Source organism: Prionailurus viverrinus, chromosome B3 (genome assembly GCF_022837055.1).
Source record: "Prionailurus viverrinus isolate Anna chromosome B3, UM_Priviv_1.0, whole genome shotgun sequence".
Taxonomy (NCBI): Eukaryota; Metazoa; Chordata; class Mammalia; order Carnivora; family Felidae; genus Prionailurus; species Prionailurus viverrinus.
Genome location: NC_062566.1, coordinates 80,656,890 through 80,676,207, shown reverse-complemented (window position 1 = coordinate 80,676,207; position 19,318 = coordinate 80,656,890). Strand labels below are relative to the sequence as shown.

The 19,318-nt window shown below is 38.8% G+C and overlaps 1 protein-coding gene and 1 long non-coding RNA gene across 11 annotated transcripts in view; one reads left to right on the top strand and one right to left on the bottom strand.

Annotated features, from left to right (window-relative positions):
• BRMS1L (BRMS1 like transcriptional repressor) overlaps nt 1-6,446 on the bottom strand; it is a 37,176-nt gene extending 30,730 nt beyond the window's left edge. For all 10 annotated transcript variants that reach the window (XR_007153295.1, XR_007153298.1, XR_007153297.1 and 7 more), the window contains exons 1-2: nt 6,195-6,446; nt 3,117-3,207 (exon numbers count right to left, since the gene is read on the bottom strand). Coding sequence is in view for 4 of the 10 variants with exons in the window: in XM_047864115.1 (XP_047720071.1) it covers nt 3,117-3,207; nt 6,195-6,336 (233 nt within the window). In the remaining 6 variants the exon portion in view is untranslated. The remainder of the gene's footprint in view (nt 1-3,116; nt 3,208-6,194) is intronic.
• LOC125168782 (uncharacterized) lies at nt 6,163-17,924 on the top strand. Its single transcript, XR_007153301.1, has 3 exons — nt 6,163-6,297; nt 11,088-11,261; nt 17,849-17,924. It is a non-coding gene; the product is annotated as an uncharacterized LOC125168782 (long non-coding RNA).
• The last annotated feature ends 1,394 nt before the right edge of the window (nt 17,925-19,318 follow it).

The window sequence follows — 19,318 nt, the reverse complement described above, 5'->3', positions numbered from 1 at the left end:
CCGCGAGATCGTGACCTGGCTGAAGTCGGATGCTTAACCGACTGCGCCACCCAGGCGCCCCTATACAATAAATATTTTTCTAAACAAAAATGGAAAAATTATCTGAGTTAACTACCAAAATAATACATTATCATCTCTGGGTTAAATTTTTCTAAAACTCAAGATACAATGATAAACGAATGTGCAAAGTCAAAAAACTATAACGTGATAGTTATAGCTTTTGAAATCATAAATATAACTTCAGGCAAAATGCTAAAAATTCAATACAAATGATGAATGTACTGGAAAAACATCAGCCTTAAAATATCAATAAGGTATCCTGAATAGGTGAACAGTGTCTTGAATGAAGAGGCTATGTGAATTAACAATATTCAATTAACTACCCTTTTAAAAGAATAGATTCCTCAAAATCAGTATCATTTCAACAACCTTAAAATTCAAGTATAAACTCACCAAAGCCAAGAATCAGGAGTCCCTTAGCAGCAACCACAATACTATTCAGAGTAGATGCCCAATTAATGTTTACTGGATACTGAACATTGAAATACATGAAAATTTGGGCAGTGTAAGTTCCTCTATCTTTTTTAATGAAGTGGAAGAACCTTCCACCAATATCCAAACTGCCAAATGGTGGATTTTCTGCCTTATGAAAGAAGTGCTATTATGCCCTCTGGTGCTAGAACAGGAGAAGCAGGAGAATTTGTTGATGTTGTTGTTATCACTGTATCATTATATCTCCCACCTCTTCTACAGAGGATTTGAGACTGCTCACAGTACAACAGAATAAAAATAGCAACGATGCAATTGGGGCAGATAAAAAAAAAAGATAATTATAAACCTGATGCAAGGATTATTTCTTTCTAAAACACATTTCTGAATACCAATTTCTTCTTCTTTTTTTTTAATGTTTATTTTTGAGAGAGAGAGAGAGAGACAGAGCACGAGAAGGGTAGGGGCAGAGAGAGAGGGAGACACAGAATCTAAAGCAGGCCCCAGGCTCCCAGCTGTCAGCAGAGAGCCTGATGCAGGGCTCGAACCCACAAACCGTTTAAGATCATGACCTGAGCCAAAGTGGGACACTTAACCAACTGAGCCACCCAGGCACCCCTGGATACCAATCTCTTGAGAAAGAATCCTATTAATAGTGGTAACGGGTCTACTGTTAATATGTTGCTGAGATGAATGAGGCTGGTGGGAGAAATGGCTGGTAATGAGCCATGAAAATGCAAAATTCAAGGCAACTGCCAGCCCCAAGATGAGCAAGAGTAGGCTTAAAGACCGACTAGGTGCAAAGTTCTCCTTTGTAATATATTATATTAGAGCTTTACAGTACTTTTCATTTCTTGGATAACCATAAAATACACTTTAAAAGCTCAATAGGTGTATCTTAATTGTGTGAGAATTATTCATTCATGGATTACCAGTGCTAAAATATAAAAATACAAATTTGCTTCCTCTTTTCCAGAATGATTCTGGATGAACTCTCCATGTTGCCCAAATAATGGATCCCTTGGGGATCCAAACTAATTCAAATTTACAATCAATAATGTAAATCTTTAGAATAAAAAAAATGATACCATGTTTTTTAAAGCCAAAGTTTTAAATTTTGGATTATTTATATCAATATGTTGCACTAGCTTGGAACATTTATATGTTCACCTCTCATACCAATGAAAGTTAAGACCAGAAATGTCATAAACAGCAGGATTCATTTGATAAACAAATCTGTCCCCTTTTAGTCTGGCAATTCCAGATATTAACCATGTTTTCATCTGTTCTCTGGGCCTCTCTAGGGAAGAGGTAAGAGAAAAGAATAAACAGCAAAATTATGAAGAATTAATGAACTGAAGAGCCAGCTTCCAAATAAATTAGGTGTCTATAGTTTCAGAAGTTTCTTTCATTTACAATTCCTAACACGTAGCTATACCCCATGACCTTGCCAGCAAGTTCTGAAGTAAAAGCTCACATTTAAGATTTTTTTTTAATCTGTATCTGCATCTATTCTGTTCTCTCAGATCACTGGGGCCCATTCTTAATGACATTTATTTATTTATTATTTTTTTTTTTTTAATTTTTTTTCCACCGTTTATTTATTTTTGGGACAGAGAGAGACAGAGCATGAACAGGGGAGGGGCAGAGAGAGAGGGAGACACAGAATTAGAAACAGGCTCCAGGCTCCGAGCCATCAGCCCAGAGCCTGACGCGGGGCTCGAACTCCCGGACCGCGAGATCGTGACCTGGCTGAAGTCAGACGCTTAACCGACTGCGCCACCCAGGTGCCCCCACTGGGGCCCATTCTTGTGTAACCAACTTCTCATAAGAGTTCTGGCATTATAAAGAGGGGGAGAAAACAGTATCTAATAAGCACCACTATGTGCCAGCCAAGACTAAGAATTTCACCTACTGCTCATACAATCCTAACAGTTCACACTAAAATAGCTACTATTACACCTTTTTAATCTGTGAAAAAAGCCTGGATTCAGAGCCTGTGCTCTTTCTACTCCCCTATATTTCCTCCAAAGTAATGCCTTAGTGGAAGGAACGTCACTAGGAAGTCACTAGTCACTAGTACTAGGAAGCAGAAGGCCTGGCTTACTTTATCACTTGCTGATGAACTATGGACAAATCACTTCACTCCTCTGAGCATCAATTTTCTCACAGGTAAGGATGGATATCTGCCAACCTTATACAGTTGCTTCCAGAGGCAAACTAATGTGAAAACATGTATGTATTACCCAATGTTGATTAAAACAAAAATCACATGCCATTTTGGGGAAATATTCTGTTATTCTAAAATTTTTAAAAAGCTACCTTTATTCAATCATTTAACAAAGAAATGAAAGAAGCAAATTAGAACCAAGGGTCCAACCACCCAGGGAAAACATTTTAATTACCAACATCCACATAGAAATCTTATTATACACCCCCAAACCTGTCTCAAAACCCTTAGTTTAGTTAATGAGGTCTTCAGAAGGCAAATAGTTGAAGCCTCTTTTAGAATAGTCTTATAAAATACAAAAAGGAAAATAGTTCAGTGAATAGAATTTCTCTTGTGCCAGTATACACGTGACATGGTTGAGATTCAGTGACAATGACCTTCTGACATCACTACTTACTGATCCTTGAGATCGGTAAACTGTTTTTCTAGATTGGACATTTCATCTAAGCATTCCATTCTTCTTCTTTCACAGTCTTCATCATCCATTTCTATTAATAAAAAGACAAATAGCAAAGAAAAAAATTAATTTTATGTTCCAAATTATCTGAATGTTAATTCAAACGGCTAAAGAAAAAAAAAGAAAGAAAAAAACTGTAGTACGAAGTTAGATATGCAAGGCCTATATTAAGCCTTAACAGAAAATTAATGTTTATCCAAAATAATTTCTACTAAAGGTTTTAACTTAAAATATAATTGAGAGTTAAAGCTATAGCAATCTCTAGACCTTTTTGTTTTTATTCATTTTTAAATCACTTTAAACGGCTGACAACAAGCTTTACTATTAAGTAATGAATCCATTTTTGGTTTATGTTCCTTCAACTCAACAGAACTTACACCAAAACGATTATGCCCATTAAAGGCTAATATTGCTCAAAAACACTTTTAGAATTCTTCTTTCAGAACTGCTTACATGACAGATTTGCCAGTTACAAAAGAAGAAAACTAAACTCATTCTGTTTACCACCAGATTTGTTGGTCTCTTACTCATATTCCCATTGTTCCCTCTCCCCAAATTACTGTAAGTGAGAAAGAGGAAAATGAAAAGAAAAAATAAGCAAACTTTTGAAGGAAAGCAACTGTTAAATTACCAGCTCTCTCCTATATTCCTTTATCTTCTATTTTTACATCACATATATTTCAACATAAGTGAAATAAGCGAAGCGTAAAATGATCTGCATCTCGATCTTCATTAAATAAAGGTCAAGCTATGGTAAAGAGTTAAATACACCAAGGAACCATAGGGTTCATTTTTTTTAACTTTCCTAAAACAGATTAAAATTATTTCTGATTCTTAATAGCTTACTCCTGGGCTATTTAAAACTTGGTCACGCAAGATGACTCACTTCCCAGTATCTCTGGATAGTAGAGGTGTTTTTCTGTAGCTTTAGGACCTGCTCAGTACCAATGTTTGAGAAGAACAAAACTGTGGAAGTTTAACATGAAAGCCATTCAGCAGAAAAGAAATGCTTTCACAAGAAGCAAAACTGCATAATTTATTTAAATAGTTTCTTTGCGCTTAAAAAAATCTGACATATAGTTCAAATTATTACATTCTTCACAAATTAAGTTGTCCATTATTTTCTGGGAAGGAATAAAAAATCAGTGAAAAATCACTGAGAATTTTAACAAATAGATGTCACTTTGTGAGATCTTCAGTTCTCATCAAAAAAACAACACTTGGAGATAAAATGTTTTACAAATCTAAAAAATGTGTTTACACACAGCCTGGGTGTTCTTTCTCTGTATTGCTCACTTTTGAAATCTCACCTACTTTCACGGCTACACGGATGACTTCCAAATCATGCTTCCTAGCCCAAGCAGGTCCCAATGCTACATTTCCATCTGTCAGTTGACACTCTGACTTAAATATACCACAAGCACCTCAAAAGCAACATGTCTGAAATACTCTATCTTCCACCTTCATCTCAAATCTTTCACTTTTCCATTTCTATTCATGCTACCACCATCTCCTCGTATCTGGGGTTTTCCTCTTACCTTCACTCCTAAACTCGCATTCACCCATCGTGCATTGTTTTTTTTTTTTTTTTCATTTTTGAAATATTTTACATCTATACTTCTTTCTCATTCTCTAGCTTAAATCCTCTCAACAAAATCGGTTTCTCACTATTTTGAATAAGCCTTAAACTCTAGCAGCCTTTGCATTTTTTTCTTACATTCCTCCCAAGCCAACATATCATCCCAATCCAAATTCTACCCATTCGTCAAGATAATTGAGGTAATCCCACCTTCTTCAACTAGCCTTTCCTGGCCACCCTATTCAGAAAAGATTTCCTCTGGTCTCTGAAATCCTATAGCATTGTTTACGGTTAAGTATTTATTTGGCAGTTTAATCAAGTTTTGGTTTATGACAACTGTTTAATTGAGAGCAGATCATAACTATTTATTTACACCTCACAGAGTAGTGTCCAGTGCATCTCAAGGAAGTCACTCATAAAGGCCTATTTTGGAATGGCTAGTTTATTGACTGAAATTACGTACTTCCATGGAGATTTGCTTTTAAAGAGAAACCTGAAAAGAGGGTGTCCGGGCATTAACAGATTATCATCAGTCCTTGCTTTACATAACCAATAATCAGGCCAAGACGAGAAAGTTTAAGTTTAATTCTCATCATATGGAAAGAAGAAAATCCAGGCTGGCATATATTCCATTTCTCTTTTTAATAACCATCCTGAAAGTGTGCAAAATCCATCTGTGGTGGTAATCTGCCCCCTCCAGCCCCCCAAAAACCCTACAAAAAACCTGAAACAGCCCCAAATTGGAAAAGATTACAAGAAAAAAAAGATTTGGAAAATTTCAGAGTTGCCCAATATCTGCCAGTTTATAAGTATATGAAGATCCAAAATCACCCCTGACGGGCTCTCAGTCTTGCAAAGTTCAGACAGATGCTGTAAATGGGACAGCTCCAAGTCGGCCCCCGCAAGAACGCTGATGTCAAGTGCTGACTGACAGGCTGACTTAGAAGCTGAGATTAACAAATTCTAAACCAGCCAAGAGCCGGCACAATTCTAACCGACCTCGGCCCTGACAACCCATGTTGAGAAGTAAGGGTTGGAAATATGAAAAGTAAGGAAAGAAGCCGGTGGTCTGGGGGTAAGAGGCATTTCCAGGGTCTCCCAGACAAGCTGCAACGCATTCCCCACTTTGGTCGACAGCCGTGGGCACTGCCCGGAGGTCCCCAAGGCTGGTCCGACGGCGAGCAGGACTGCGCAGCGTCCGGGAGCTGGGCGAGCCCAGGCCCGCGCCGGGTCCCGCCCCGCCAGCAGGGACCTGCCTGGAGCCAGGCAGCGCCCCACGATGAGTCCGGGTGCTGCCGAGGGCCGGGAGCCAGTCTCCGCCCCTTCCCTCTCTCCCCGCCCAGCACTCCCAGCAGGACGCAGCTGCCCGGCGTGCGGAGAGCGGCCTGTCGTGCGCCGGGCGCAAGGACTCAGGGTCCCGACCCCGGTGGGTTGCACACCTGAGCTATCTCCATCCTCGGAGACCGACGAGCTCTCCGTGTCCTCGTCCTCTGAGCTGCTCCCCTCATTTTCGGCGTAGTCCACCTCCATCTCATCGTGATGGTTCGTCTCCTTCTTATCCCCTCGGGAATGGACTGGCATTTTCCAGCCGCGCCGTCGCTTCCCACTCCCGGCGCCCAGCCCAGCCACCGCCGCTTCAATGAAGGGCGCGCCGAACGCCCCGACCCACCCAGCGGCCGAGCGCGTTCTGAACCCCCTCAGCTCCTCCCCGCCCCCGGCCCGAACCTCACAACCTAACCCGCAAGCTCTGCGCTGGGAGCTCTGCCATTGGTGGAGGCTGTCCTCGAGCCGGGTGGGGTGGAGCTTGCCCTGCTCCGGTATGGTTGGTTGCCCGTAATTACGGCGCGGCCTTGCAATGTGTGTCGGGAGCTGTAGTCCTTACTGCTTAGACCTGCAGGGGCTGCCGCCTTCCAAGCTTTAACAACCGAGATCATTTCTTGCCTGTGGACTTCAAGTCCCACAAGGCACGAAAACTGATAGACTCGATCGCAGTATATAAACTAAACAGAAACAGATTGTGTGAATTTGGTCTGTATTTATTCTTTTCCCGCCAAGTGATTGTCTGAGCTCCCTGGCTATCCAAGATGTTACTGTCAGATGTGAAAAGGTGCTTTGCCTGAGGGTTTTCCTCCTCGTCGAGCCTGGAGGAACTGGAGAAAAGTCTCTTATACCTAAGTACCTTTATTACTGCTAATAAGCTATTATATTTAATAACTGCAGACGATAACTTGCATTTTCTATGTTGCACAAAAATCTTTAAATCGTTATTGAAACGTTTGCAATCAATAATATAGAAGGAAAGGAAGTTTTATCTTGTCATTTTCATCTAGTATTTTTTGCATTCATTTTTTACTATTTATAGCCTGGAGATGACACCAGGCTTGATTTAACTTAAGTTTCCGATGGAAAACATACATATTTGACTCAGTGAAATGTTATATTTTCTCAATGATAGGTAAAATAGACAAGGAAGGCTCAATAAGTATCATAATCACGATAACTCATACTAATTGACTATTTTTACTCTGTGTTAGGTATCCTGGTAAGCTCTTTACATGAGTCATAATGAGTTCAATTCTCAATTTAATAGCCCTGAAGTAGGCGCTATTATTATCCCCATTTTACAGAGAAGGAAACTAAATTTTCAGACAAATCTAAAAACTATTTTAGCCACTCAAACTGTATTTTAGGAGACAGAGCTTCTTGTTGAAGTGGCAATTTGCTATTGAAATGTTTCATAGAATATTGTGGATTGTACAGTATTTGTTTCTAAAACAGGAGGTCCAAAGACATTTGAAAGAGGATGGCAAGGGTATCCAGGCATAATTGCATTAAAGTTGGATTTAGAACTTAATGACAAACCATTTCAAGTTCTATCCATTTCTACAGGGTAAAATCCAAACTTTAGGGCTTTTATTGTCTAGTGTCAGCCTACTTCTCTCCTTCTTACTATATTCTCCAAAACTGAACTTTTCAGTTGCTAAACACACAAACTGTTTCCCATTTCATTGTCTTTGCACATCCTATTTTCCCTGCAATCCTCTTCTACTACTTTTCTTTTTCAAGTGTGCTTTCTTGACAACATGCATTACCAGCACAGCACCTCCACCATTCAGTATGCCCTCATGTTCCTTCAGACTGCTGCTGTACTCTGTACTTTGCAACTTTGTACGTGTTTTCCATCACACTGTATTGTGAATTGTTTAGAAGATGCATCTCACCTGTTGGATTGAGTTCCTTGAGAGCAGAAACTGCCTTAGTCTAGAATGCAATTTCAAAGGCATGCAGACATCAGGCAGGTAAAGTTTAAAGATGGAAACTGGAAGGGTATGAGTACATGCATATACATTATGTGAGTGGTGTGGACTAAAGGCGGCAGCTATTTTAGCTCCAGCCAATTGTTACTACATTAGAATTCTGACATAGATGTTGGACCTTCCAATTTTTAAGAGAAATTGGATATTTAGATCTCTATGTGAAAAATCCAGATTTGTTAACATTTGCTCAGATATAGTTTTGTTGGTGGTGGTGGTTTGGTTTGCTTTGGTCTGGTTTACTTAAACTCCAGACCAAACAAAAGCAGCTATGGATAAAATCCGTGGCCTCTCTTGGGGCACCCAGCTGGCTGAGTCCACAGAGCGTATGACTCTTGATCTCGGGGTTGTGAGTAGGAGCCCCAAGTTGAGTGTAGATATTACTTTTAAAAAATCGATTTTAAAAATGTCCCTGGCCTCTGTTAATCTCTGTTATATCAGCAGCTAGCAGAGTGGGTGCTGAATAGAAATAATATCTTAGATTTCTGGTCACTCTTTATGTGCATTAATTCATTTAATCCTTATAACAATTCTATGAAGTAGATACAATTGTGCTTTGCATTTTGCAGATGAGAAAACTGAGGCACAGAGCAGTTAGATTATGTGGCCAAGGTCACACAGAAAATAAGTAGCAGATTTACAGTTTGAATTTAGAGAGTCTGACATCAGAGCCTGTACTTAACCACCAGCATACAGTTCCCCTCTGGCAGGTGCATTCTGTTTCTGCTGTTCAAAGAAAAACGGGAGGCGGGGGTACCTGGGTGGCTCAGTCCATTAAGCGTCTCTTGATTTCGGCTCCTGTCATGATCCCAGGGTCATGGGATCAAGCCCCACGCCGGGCCCCTAGATGAGCATGAAGCCTGCTTAAGAGTCTCTTTCTCTGCCCCTCTTCTCAACTCACATGCTCTCTCTCTAAAATTAAAAAGAAAGAAAGAAAGAAAGAAAGAAAGAAAGAAAGAAAGAAAGAAAAAGAAAAAAGAAAAACAGAAGTTGGAGAGGTGGCATAGATTCTAACCCTGGTCCCGCTAGTCACCAACCACTTAATTTGGCAAACCACATAATCTCTGGTCAGTTGTAAAGTGAGAAGATTGCATTATATTATCTTTAAGTTCTCTTCCAGCACTAGAATTCCTGTCATTATTATATTTGTGTTTAAGGCAGACAGAATAATAGAACATTATGCAATTAGTTACATGATGGTGTTTTGCTTAAAAGGAGAGTTTCTCTCGCACCTCCCCAAACAGAACTTAGAAAAGATGTATAGGGAATGTAAGAAGAACCATAAGGAACAAGAATTAATACAGCTGGGCAAGAATATTGTAACTTTAGAAAATAGAAGTTAATGTAAAGAAAACTAGGAAAGCAGAATGAAGTTTCCTTAATCAAGGCAGTTAAAGAGGTTGTAAGGATGTTTTCCATTTATGTAGCGATTTACATTTTCCATAGGTCCTACACAATCATTAGATACATTCTAAGTCTCACTTTTCATTAATCCTTTCATACTTGGCCATTTATTAAGAGTCATCAGCAAAATCCATTATATCTTCACCCTCTCCTCTGAACAGATCCTTAACTTTCTTGTTCTGAAGAAAACATGGCTTTTCCCAGGACCCTGCTACCTTTGCACCCCTGCTCCCAACAGGCCCTGTCATGGAGTAGGTGTGTTCTTTGTCCTCCTGGTTCCTTCCAGATGATGCTTTCTCCCTCCTGCCTAAAAACCCACAGCTTGTCATCAGGATATGACACAGGATCTCTACTTGTGGCTATCATCTGCATACCCTTCAGGTCACTCCCCCTCATTTTTTGAAGATTTTAGCTCTTGGCTCATTCTCTCCAATGGGATACCTATCATAATTCTTGGTCATTTTAGTATTCAAGTAGGTGATTTTATACCACTCCATTTCCTATTGTGTATGCTTTGGTATAAAATAGACATAAGATAATTTTGGCTTTATCCTTTTAGTTTTCCTCCCATATCCCCCCCTTGGGGTACTTTTAAAAGTCTTTTTATGGAATATTTTAATATTACATAGTAATTTAAACACATAATAATATACTCAGCACATTATATGTATAACACAGTACTCATCTCTTAGCTTTCTCAAATCTTACATTTAACCACATTTGCTCTAGACCCCTCCTCAATCCCAATTCTCCCTTTCTCTTTCCAAAATAACCATTATCCTGACTTTGGTGATTTTGATTGTCACCCACATGTACATACTATTTTTGTATATTTATGTATCCATAAATAATATATAGGATTGTTTAACATATTTTAAAGTGCTCACATCTTATTTTTTAATTTTTAAATGTTTATTTATCTTGAGAAGAGACAGTGTACACAAGAGCAGGGGGAGGAGCAGAAAGAGAAAGGGAGAAAGAGAATCCCAAGCAGACTCCTCACTGTCAGCCCAGAACCCAACTCAAAGCTCAGTCTCACAAACTGAACTGTGAGATCATGACCTGAGCTGAAGTCAAGAGTCGGACGTTTAACCAACTGAGCCAACCAGGTGTCCCTAAAGTGCTCATAGCTTAAATAGGTGTCATATACTACACATCATCCTACAAATTCCTTTTCCCTCATCAATTTTTTGAGATTTATCCATGGTGATATGGGTAGCTCTAATCCAGTTATTTTAATCTGCTGTCAGGTATTCCACTGAGTACATATATTCCTTCAAATGAATATTTAAAAATTTATTATTTGCCTATTAATGGACGTGTAACTTGCTTCAAATTTTTTTCTTATTAAAAATAGTTGTCTCAATGAATATTGCATGTATCTTTTGGGCCCTATGTGTGAGGATTTCCCTAGGTCACTGGTCTCCAAAGTGGGGCATATGTACCCAGGGAGTATATCCCGGGAGACAGAAAATACTAAAACTTCCATGTGTATTATGTTCAATTTCATCTTTGTCTAGAATAAAGTAGATATACAGAAGCAGTTAGAAGTCCATTTTTTACACCGATTCACCCTCATTATGTTCCTTGTGCTTACTTGTTTTTAATCAGCAGATCCTGCCTCTGAAGGGAGACAGACTTAATTCCAATTGTCACCACATGGTGGAGCCGAGACGTCAGTGTACAATCCACAAACCTTGTCCCTGCTGAGTGACCCTGGCCAGATGCTGGTGGCTGGAAAAACAAAGGCAGAACACCACAGGCTGCAACTAATAGCTTCAAATCAGGGTAAACATTTGAATCATTCAAACTAAAGGGGCTTTAGGGACCTACACTGACAACTAGATGAGACCAATTTATAATTATACCAGTTATATGAGACCATGATTTCAATTGCTTAAGAATGAAACCACCTAAAAGTGCTTTGAAATAGCTTGTTCACTGGCACAGGACCCATCCCTGTATTCTCTATTCGCAGAAATTAATTCTGGGATTAGTTGAAGTATAAATCTGATGACGTTTCTGCTAGCGTATTTATGTTATTATTATTCCACTGTCTCATGGCTCAAATTATCATGTTCTTTTCTGTAGTCTAATTTTTCCGTTCTTTTCTGTAATTTTTAAAAAAAATTTTTTTTAACGTTTTATTTTTATTTTTGAGACAGGGAGAGACAGAGCATGAACAGGGGAGGGTCAGAGAGAGGGAGACACAGAATCTGAAACAGGCTCCAGGCTCTGAGCTGTCAGCACAGAGCCCGACGCGAGGCTCGAACTCAACGGACCGCAAGATCATGACCTGAGCCGAAGTCGGCCGCTTAACTGACTGAGCCACCCAGGCGCCTCTGTAATTTTTTTAAGTAGAGAAATTTTCTTTGTCTCTAAGATTTTTCTCAAGGGTAAATATTTTATATGCAGTTTTATTTTTAATCTGTATTGTTCCTCTAAAGATAATTTTTCTGTGTAAAGTGGCTATCTTTTGTTTTGGCCTCCCCACTCCCCATCCCCTTTTTGAGGTAATAGCTTCCTGACTTTCCCTTCAAGAACCCACTCTGCTCCATTCAGCCCATATGGCTCAGGTGACCAATCAGAATATTATATTCTCTAGTTCAGGGATGGACATGTAGACCAACGTAGGCCATGATGGACATTGCCAGAACTTTTATTGGAACTATCATGAAGGAAGTTTGTCCTGTGAAATTAAAAGTTCTATTAAGCCTATATGAGCTTAAGTTTGCTTGGACCATTTCTCCTTCCACATGTGACTGGAACAGGGCAGCGGGGATGGGAACCAACACAGAGGAAAAGTAATGCTGAAATACAAAGATTCCTGATTGACGTTATTTAAGTGCCTGCATCCACAAGTGTTCAATGTTAATCCTTAGACTTTCAGTTACATGAACCAATAAATTCCTCTTTTTACTGAAGCTGTTTTGCTTGGTTTTGTTTGCTTCTTGCAGCTGAAAGTGTTCTGACCAAAGTGGCTAAAAACATACATGTTTTTCGAATGGAAGAAATTAATATTTTTAAATATCCCATTGTAATTTCTTATCCATTCTTATCAAAAGTCCCTTTTCATATTTATATATTAACTATATAATATATACTACATGCCAGATACTATGCTGGTTTCAAGAGATATTCATTGGTTAACAATACAGAAACAGCCTATGCCTCCATAGAGCTTACAGAAAAGGGGAGGAGTAAATACTAAAAAATTAACTATACAAGTTGGGGTATGCTTTGTGTTAGTGATTTGAGAGTATATAACATGGAGACCTGACTGAGAGGAGGAGTGGGTGTTAGGTAAGGCCTCTCTAAAGAAGTAATATTTCAGCTAGGACTTAAGAGGTAGGTGGGAGTTAGCCCAGCTAGAAGGGAAAGGAAGAATCTTATAAGCTGAAAGAATAGTGTATGTAAAGGTCTTGATGTCAGAAAGTGCTTAGAGTATTCATGTTTGAGGAATTAAGAGACTGCTGTGGTTCAAGGTTGAAAGGGGCATGGGGTGAGGTTGGTGAAACAGGCAAAGGTCACATATCTGGCAGGGCCGAATAGATTATGGTAAGACGGTTGTTTTGTTTTAATCTTAAACACAGTGGGTTGCCGTTGGGAAGTTTGTAGGAAGAGATGAGAAGGTTAGATGAGTGTTAAGATTACATCAATTTTAAGATCAGATCTTTAAACGATCACTGGTTGCTTAGTGGAAAACATATTGGATAGGAACAAGGGAAAAGAAGAAATCAATCAGATGTTGAGGTAAGATAATAGTGGCTTGGACAGGGCAGAGGCTGTGTGGTGAAAAGAAATGAACAAATCTGAGATAGCTGGGAGGTAAAATCAACAAAACTTAGTAATGGATTGAATTTGGGGCATGAGGGACAGGTTATAGGATATAGTCTACTTATCTCCCTTCTCTTAGAATTCATTTCATTTCACTATGCTAATAAATAACGTCAGCAGTCTTTGCTCTAACAGACCTCCTTAAAAGTATATTTCATTTGAGTTCTATATCCATTGTATATGATTTGCAGCTCTCTCTGTCCTTAACCAATTATAATATTTCTTCTAGTGTTTCTTGACTTCTGCATGAATGTTGCGTTTTCTCTAAAAATTAAATCTTAATCTATGAAATTACAAACAGAAAGAAATGACAAAATACGTTGACATTGGAACTGATGGTGCTAAAGCAGTGCTGGGTAAAATGGGCTAGGGCAGTGCTGGGCAGGTGAGCATGAAGACAGTGGCACCAAAGTGTACAAATATTCTTTATATTCTTCACTGCCAGTTTCACTTACAAATGTCCTTGATGAAGCAGTAAAATTATTCTGAATGAAATCCCGAGTACTGAGCACACATCTTTTTAACATTTTCTTTGGCAAAATGGGAAGCAGTATAGTGCAGTAATGCTGCACGCTGACGTGCACTGATGGTCTTAAGGAAAAACACCTGTGCAGTTGAGTTGTGTGCTGACCTAGCAACTTTATTCAAGGAATGGCATTTTTACTGGAATGAACTGACCAACTAAAGATATTCAGAGTTGGTTCTTTGACAAATAGTTTCACAAAAAATCAAATAAACAAAGTGAGCCTGTTCCTTTTCGTAAAACCGTTGACACTGTTTGTTTCCCAAGATAAAATCCAAGCTTCCAAATGAAAATTAGGAATTTAGAAAACTTTTACCCACCGTGATGAATATAACATCTAATACTTAAAGGATTTTCTGATGTATGTGATTTTTTAATTTTTATATTGCTTAATGAACTGTATTAACATTCGGAATGTCTGTATAACTTGTGAACAATTATTTTCCAAATAGCAATTGCATAATGTTACAAAATTATGTCCGGGTAGAAGATTCATGTAAAGTGCAAGACTTTAATGTAAAGAATACCAAAAGTTTACTCATTGCTTTTGTATTCCACATTGCAACTAATCTTTAAGAAACTACCACTTGTTGGGGCGCCTGGGTGGCTCAGTCAGTTAAGTGTCCACTCTTGATTTCAGCTCAGGTCATGATCTCACAGTTTGTGAGTTTGAGCCCCACATCAGGCTCTGCACTGATGACACTGAGCATGCTTGGGAGTCTCTCTATCGTCCCCTTTCTGCCCCTCCCCTGCTCTCATTCTCTCTCCTCTCTCTCTCTCTCTCTCTCTCTCTCTCTCTCTCTCTCAAAATAAATAAATAAAACTTAAAAAAAAAAAAAGAAACTGGGGTGCCTGGGTGGCTCAGGTCAGTTGAGTGTCCGACTTTCGGTTTCAGCTCAGGTCATGATCTCATGGTTCGTGGGTTTAAACCACATGTCAGACTCTGAGCTGACAGTGCGGAGCCTACCTGAGATTCTCTCTCTTCCTCTCTCTGCCCCTCCCCTGCTCTCCCTCTGTCTCTTTCTCTCAAAATAAATAAATAAACTTAAAAAAAGCAACTACCGCATGTTCATTTTAGCTTAGTTTAGTTTTAGTGTATTGTCAACAATTATCTGAAAGAACCTATTAAAATATTCCTCTTTTCCAATTACATATCCTATGCAACCACATTTTTCTCATATACTTCAATCAAAAGAATATATAGCAGGGCATCTGGGTGGCTCAGTCAGGTGTCAGTTAAGTCCGAGTTGGTGACTCATGACTTTAGCTCAGGTCATGATCTCACAGTTTGTGGGCTCAAGCCCCACCTCGAGCTCTGTATTGACAGTGCAGAACCTGCTTGGGATTCTCTCTCTCTCCCTTTTCCTCAGCCCCTCGCCCACTTGCTTTCTCTCTCTCAAAAATGAATAAACTTAATATATGGCATCATAGGAATCCAGCTGTCTTCTATTAAGCCAAATATAAAAGATTTGCAAAAAAAGGAAAATAATACTTTTCTCACCAAATAGTTTTTGTTTTGAAAAATAGGTATTTTGAGGCACCTGGGTGTCTCAGTTGGTTAAGTGTCCGACTCTTGATTTTGGCTCAGGTTGTGATCTCACAGTTTGTGAGTTCAAGCCCTGCATTGGGCTCTGTGTGGACAGCACAGAGCCTGCTTGGGATTCTTTTTCTCCTTTCTCTCTGCCCTGCCCTGAACTCACATTCTCTCTGTCTCTCTCTCTCTCTCTCTCTCTCTCTCTCTCAAAATAAATAAGCTTTAAGAAAAATAGGTATTTTTATTTTTTCGTAAACATGTCTGTTCAAAAATATATATTTCCAAAAAAATCATAAATGTTATCATGCGCTGGCTTACCATTGTTATTTTTAAGTATTAAACTAATTTTAAATTTTCTCAGGTTACATTTTTTAAGGAGACTTTCATTTATTAGGGCAGTTTTATTTTTATTTAGTTTTATTTTAAGTCATCTTTACCCCCAATATGGGGCTCAAACTCATGACACAGAGATTAAGAGTCACATGCTCCACTGACTGAGTCAACTATATTTCCCTAGAACAGTTTTAGATTTATAGAAAAAAACTGGGCTAATAATACACAGAGTTCTCATATGCCCTGCATCCAGTTTCCTTTATTTAGAGATGATACGGTACATCTGTCACAATGAACCAGTAATGATACATTATTATTATCTAAACTACATAGTTTATCAGATTTCCTTAGCTTCTATTTAACATCTTTTTTCTACTCCAGCATCCCATCCAGAATACTTTATAAAATTCAGTTATCATTTCCCCTTATGTTCACCTTGGCTGTGATAGTTTCTCAGACTTTCCTTGGTTTTGATTACCTTGACAGTTTTGAGGAATTAATTGGTTAATTGGGGATTTGGCTAATATTTTTCTCATTATCAGAATGAGGGTATAGGTTTGGGGGAGGAAGGACAATAGAGGTGAAGTGCCATTTTCATCACATTATATCAAGGGCGCACACTGTCAAGGTAACTTCCCACTGTTAATGTCGACCTTGATCATGTAGCTGACAGGTGTTTGTTGTTTCTCCACTGTAAAGTTATTCCTCCCACCTCTTCCATTCTGGACACTTTGGAAGAAACTCATCATGTGCAGACCATATCTAAGATGTAGGGTTATTTTCCATCTCTTTGAGTATCTACATATGTTTTTTGGAATTCCTTTTGCATGGCAGATTTGTCTTCTCCATTTATGTGATATTGATATAAATAATAATTTTAAATATTTTAAATAATTTCAAATTATTATTTATATCAATATGCACTCATGGATATTTATGTTATATTTTGAGTTATAATCTAATACTACTTTAATTTTTTTTTGTCATTCACGTTGTTTCAGCTTTGACCACTGCATGCTTTTTCAGTTAACATACTTACATCGTGTGTGTGTGGGTGTGTGTGTGTGTGTGTGTGTGTGTGTGTGTGTGTAGCATTTCCTTACTTTCTGGCACTACAAAATGGTCCAGGCTGATCTTGTACTTTCCTGCCCCAGTCCTAGAATAAGCCATTGTTCCAAAAAGCCTTGGTTCTATCAGAAAGTGGTATTAAAAACCAAGATCTGGTGCTAGGCATGCTTGCTGCTACTAGACTATCATTGCTTCTAAGGCCTGTCAGCTGACAGAGCAAGGAAATACATAGGAGTTTACTACTCCATCTGTAGAAACATATCTGTAACTATTTCTATATGTAACTATCTGTATCTATATTAAGCTAACTATGTGCTCATATTGATGTCTCCAACTGGAATCCACTACCAAATGGATCATTCTACCTTCCTCCCTGTGCTTATCTTAAAAACTCCTACTCCAGGGGTGCCTGGGTGGCTCAGTGGGTTGAGTGTCTGACTTTGGCTCAGATCATGATCTCACTGTCCGTGAGTTGAAGCCCTGCATTGGGACCTGTGCTGACAGCTTGGAGCCTGGAGCCTGCTTCACATTCTGTGTCTCCCTCTCTCTGCCCCTCCTCCACTCATGCTCTATCTCTCTCTCTGTCAAAAACAAACATTTAAAAAAAATTTTTTTAACTCCTACTCCAACAGTGAGAAACTTGAGTCCCACCATCTGTCATCCATTTACTTATTTAATTTCAGTATACATGTGTAGCAGTATCAGAGTAACCCATACCTACATGGGAATCAACTTTATCAACTAGAATGCAGTGTTTATGTGCATTTGCTTTAGCCTGTAATCTCATAGATTCCATTTATTTCCTTTTCACCCAGCTTCTTCAGTGAGGTTATTTCATACATTGTAATACAGTTAGATTATTTTGTCACATTCTGTGTCCCAACTTGGGATCCTCTGCTCTCCTAAATGATCTTTTAATTTGCATATATTAGTATTTACTCTATGTGCTATGAAGTTCTATGAATATTGATAAATGCATAGAGTGAAGTATCTACAACTATAGTATCGTACAGGGTAATTTCACCACCATAAAAAAATTCCCTGTGCTTTACCTATTCAACTCTTTCTCCTTCCCCCTAGGTCCCTGGCAACCATTGATTTTTACTGTTGCCATAATGCTACCTTTTCCAGAATGTCATATAATGACAATCATACGGTATGTAACTTTTGCAGACTGCCTCCTTTCACTTAGTAATATGCAATTTTTATTTAATTTTTTTAATGTTTATTTTTGAGAGAGAGGGGGAGAGAGAGAGAGAGAGAGAGAGAGAGAGAGAGAGAGAGAAAATGTGATGTGAGTGGGGGAGGGGCAGACAGAGGAACACAGAATCTGAAGCAGGCTCTGTGCTGTCAGCCCAAAGCCCAACATGGGGCTCAAACCCACAAACTGTGAGATCATGACCTCAGCTGAAGTTGTACACTCAACCAGCTGAGCCCCCCAGGCACCTCTAGTAATACACATTTAAGATTCATCCCTGTATGCTCATGGAGGAACCTTGGTTTCTTTTTAGTTCTGAGTAATATTCCATTGTATGAATGCACCATAGTTTGCTTATTCATTCATCTGTTGAAGGAGATATTGGTTCTTCCAGCTTCTGGAGTTATAAAAAAAACACACTATAAACACTGATGTGCAGATTTTTGTAAGGACTTATTTTCAGATCAATTGGTTAAATACCTTGGAGTACACTTGCTGGTTCCTGTGGTAAAACAATGTTTAACTTTACAATAGACTACCAAACTGTCTTCCAAAGTGGTCTGTACCATTTTACATTCCCACCAGCAACAAATAAGAGTTCCTGTGCCCTGCATTGGTGTTGCCAGTGTTTTGAATTTTAGTCATTCTAGTATGTATGCAGTAGCATCTCACTGTTGTTTAATTCTTCCCTAATGACAAATGATATTGAGGATCTTTTCATATGCTTATTTGTCATCTCTATATCTTCTTCAGTGATGTGTCTGTTCAGCCTTTTGCCCATTTTTCAACTGGGTTGTTGGTTTTTGTATTATTGAGTTTTAAGAGTTCTGTGTATATTCTAATCAAGTCCTTTATGTGTTTTGCAAAGATTTTCTCCCAGTCCATGGTTTTTCTTGTGATTCTCTTAACAGTATCTTCGCAGAGCAGAAATTTCAATTTTTAAAAAAATTTTTTTCAACGTTTTTTATTTATTTTTGGGACAGAGAGAGACAGAGCATGAACGGGGGAGGGGCAGAGAGAGAGGGAGACACAGAATCGGAAACAGGCTCCAGGCTCTGAGCCATTAGCCCAGAGCCCGACGCGGGGCTCGAACCCACGGACCGCGAGATCGTGACCTGGCTGAAGTTGGACGCTTAACCGACTGCGCCACCCAGGCGCCCCTGAAATTTCAATTTTAATAAAATCCTACTTGTCAATTTTATTTCCTACATAGATCATGCTTTCGTGCTATATCTAAAAACCCATCACAAATTAATTAATTAATTAATTAATTAAAATAATAAAAACTCATCACTGAATGAAAGCTCACCTAGATTTTCTCCTATGTTTTCCTTTAGAAGTTTTATTTTTTT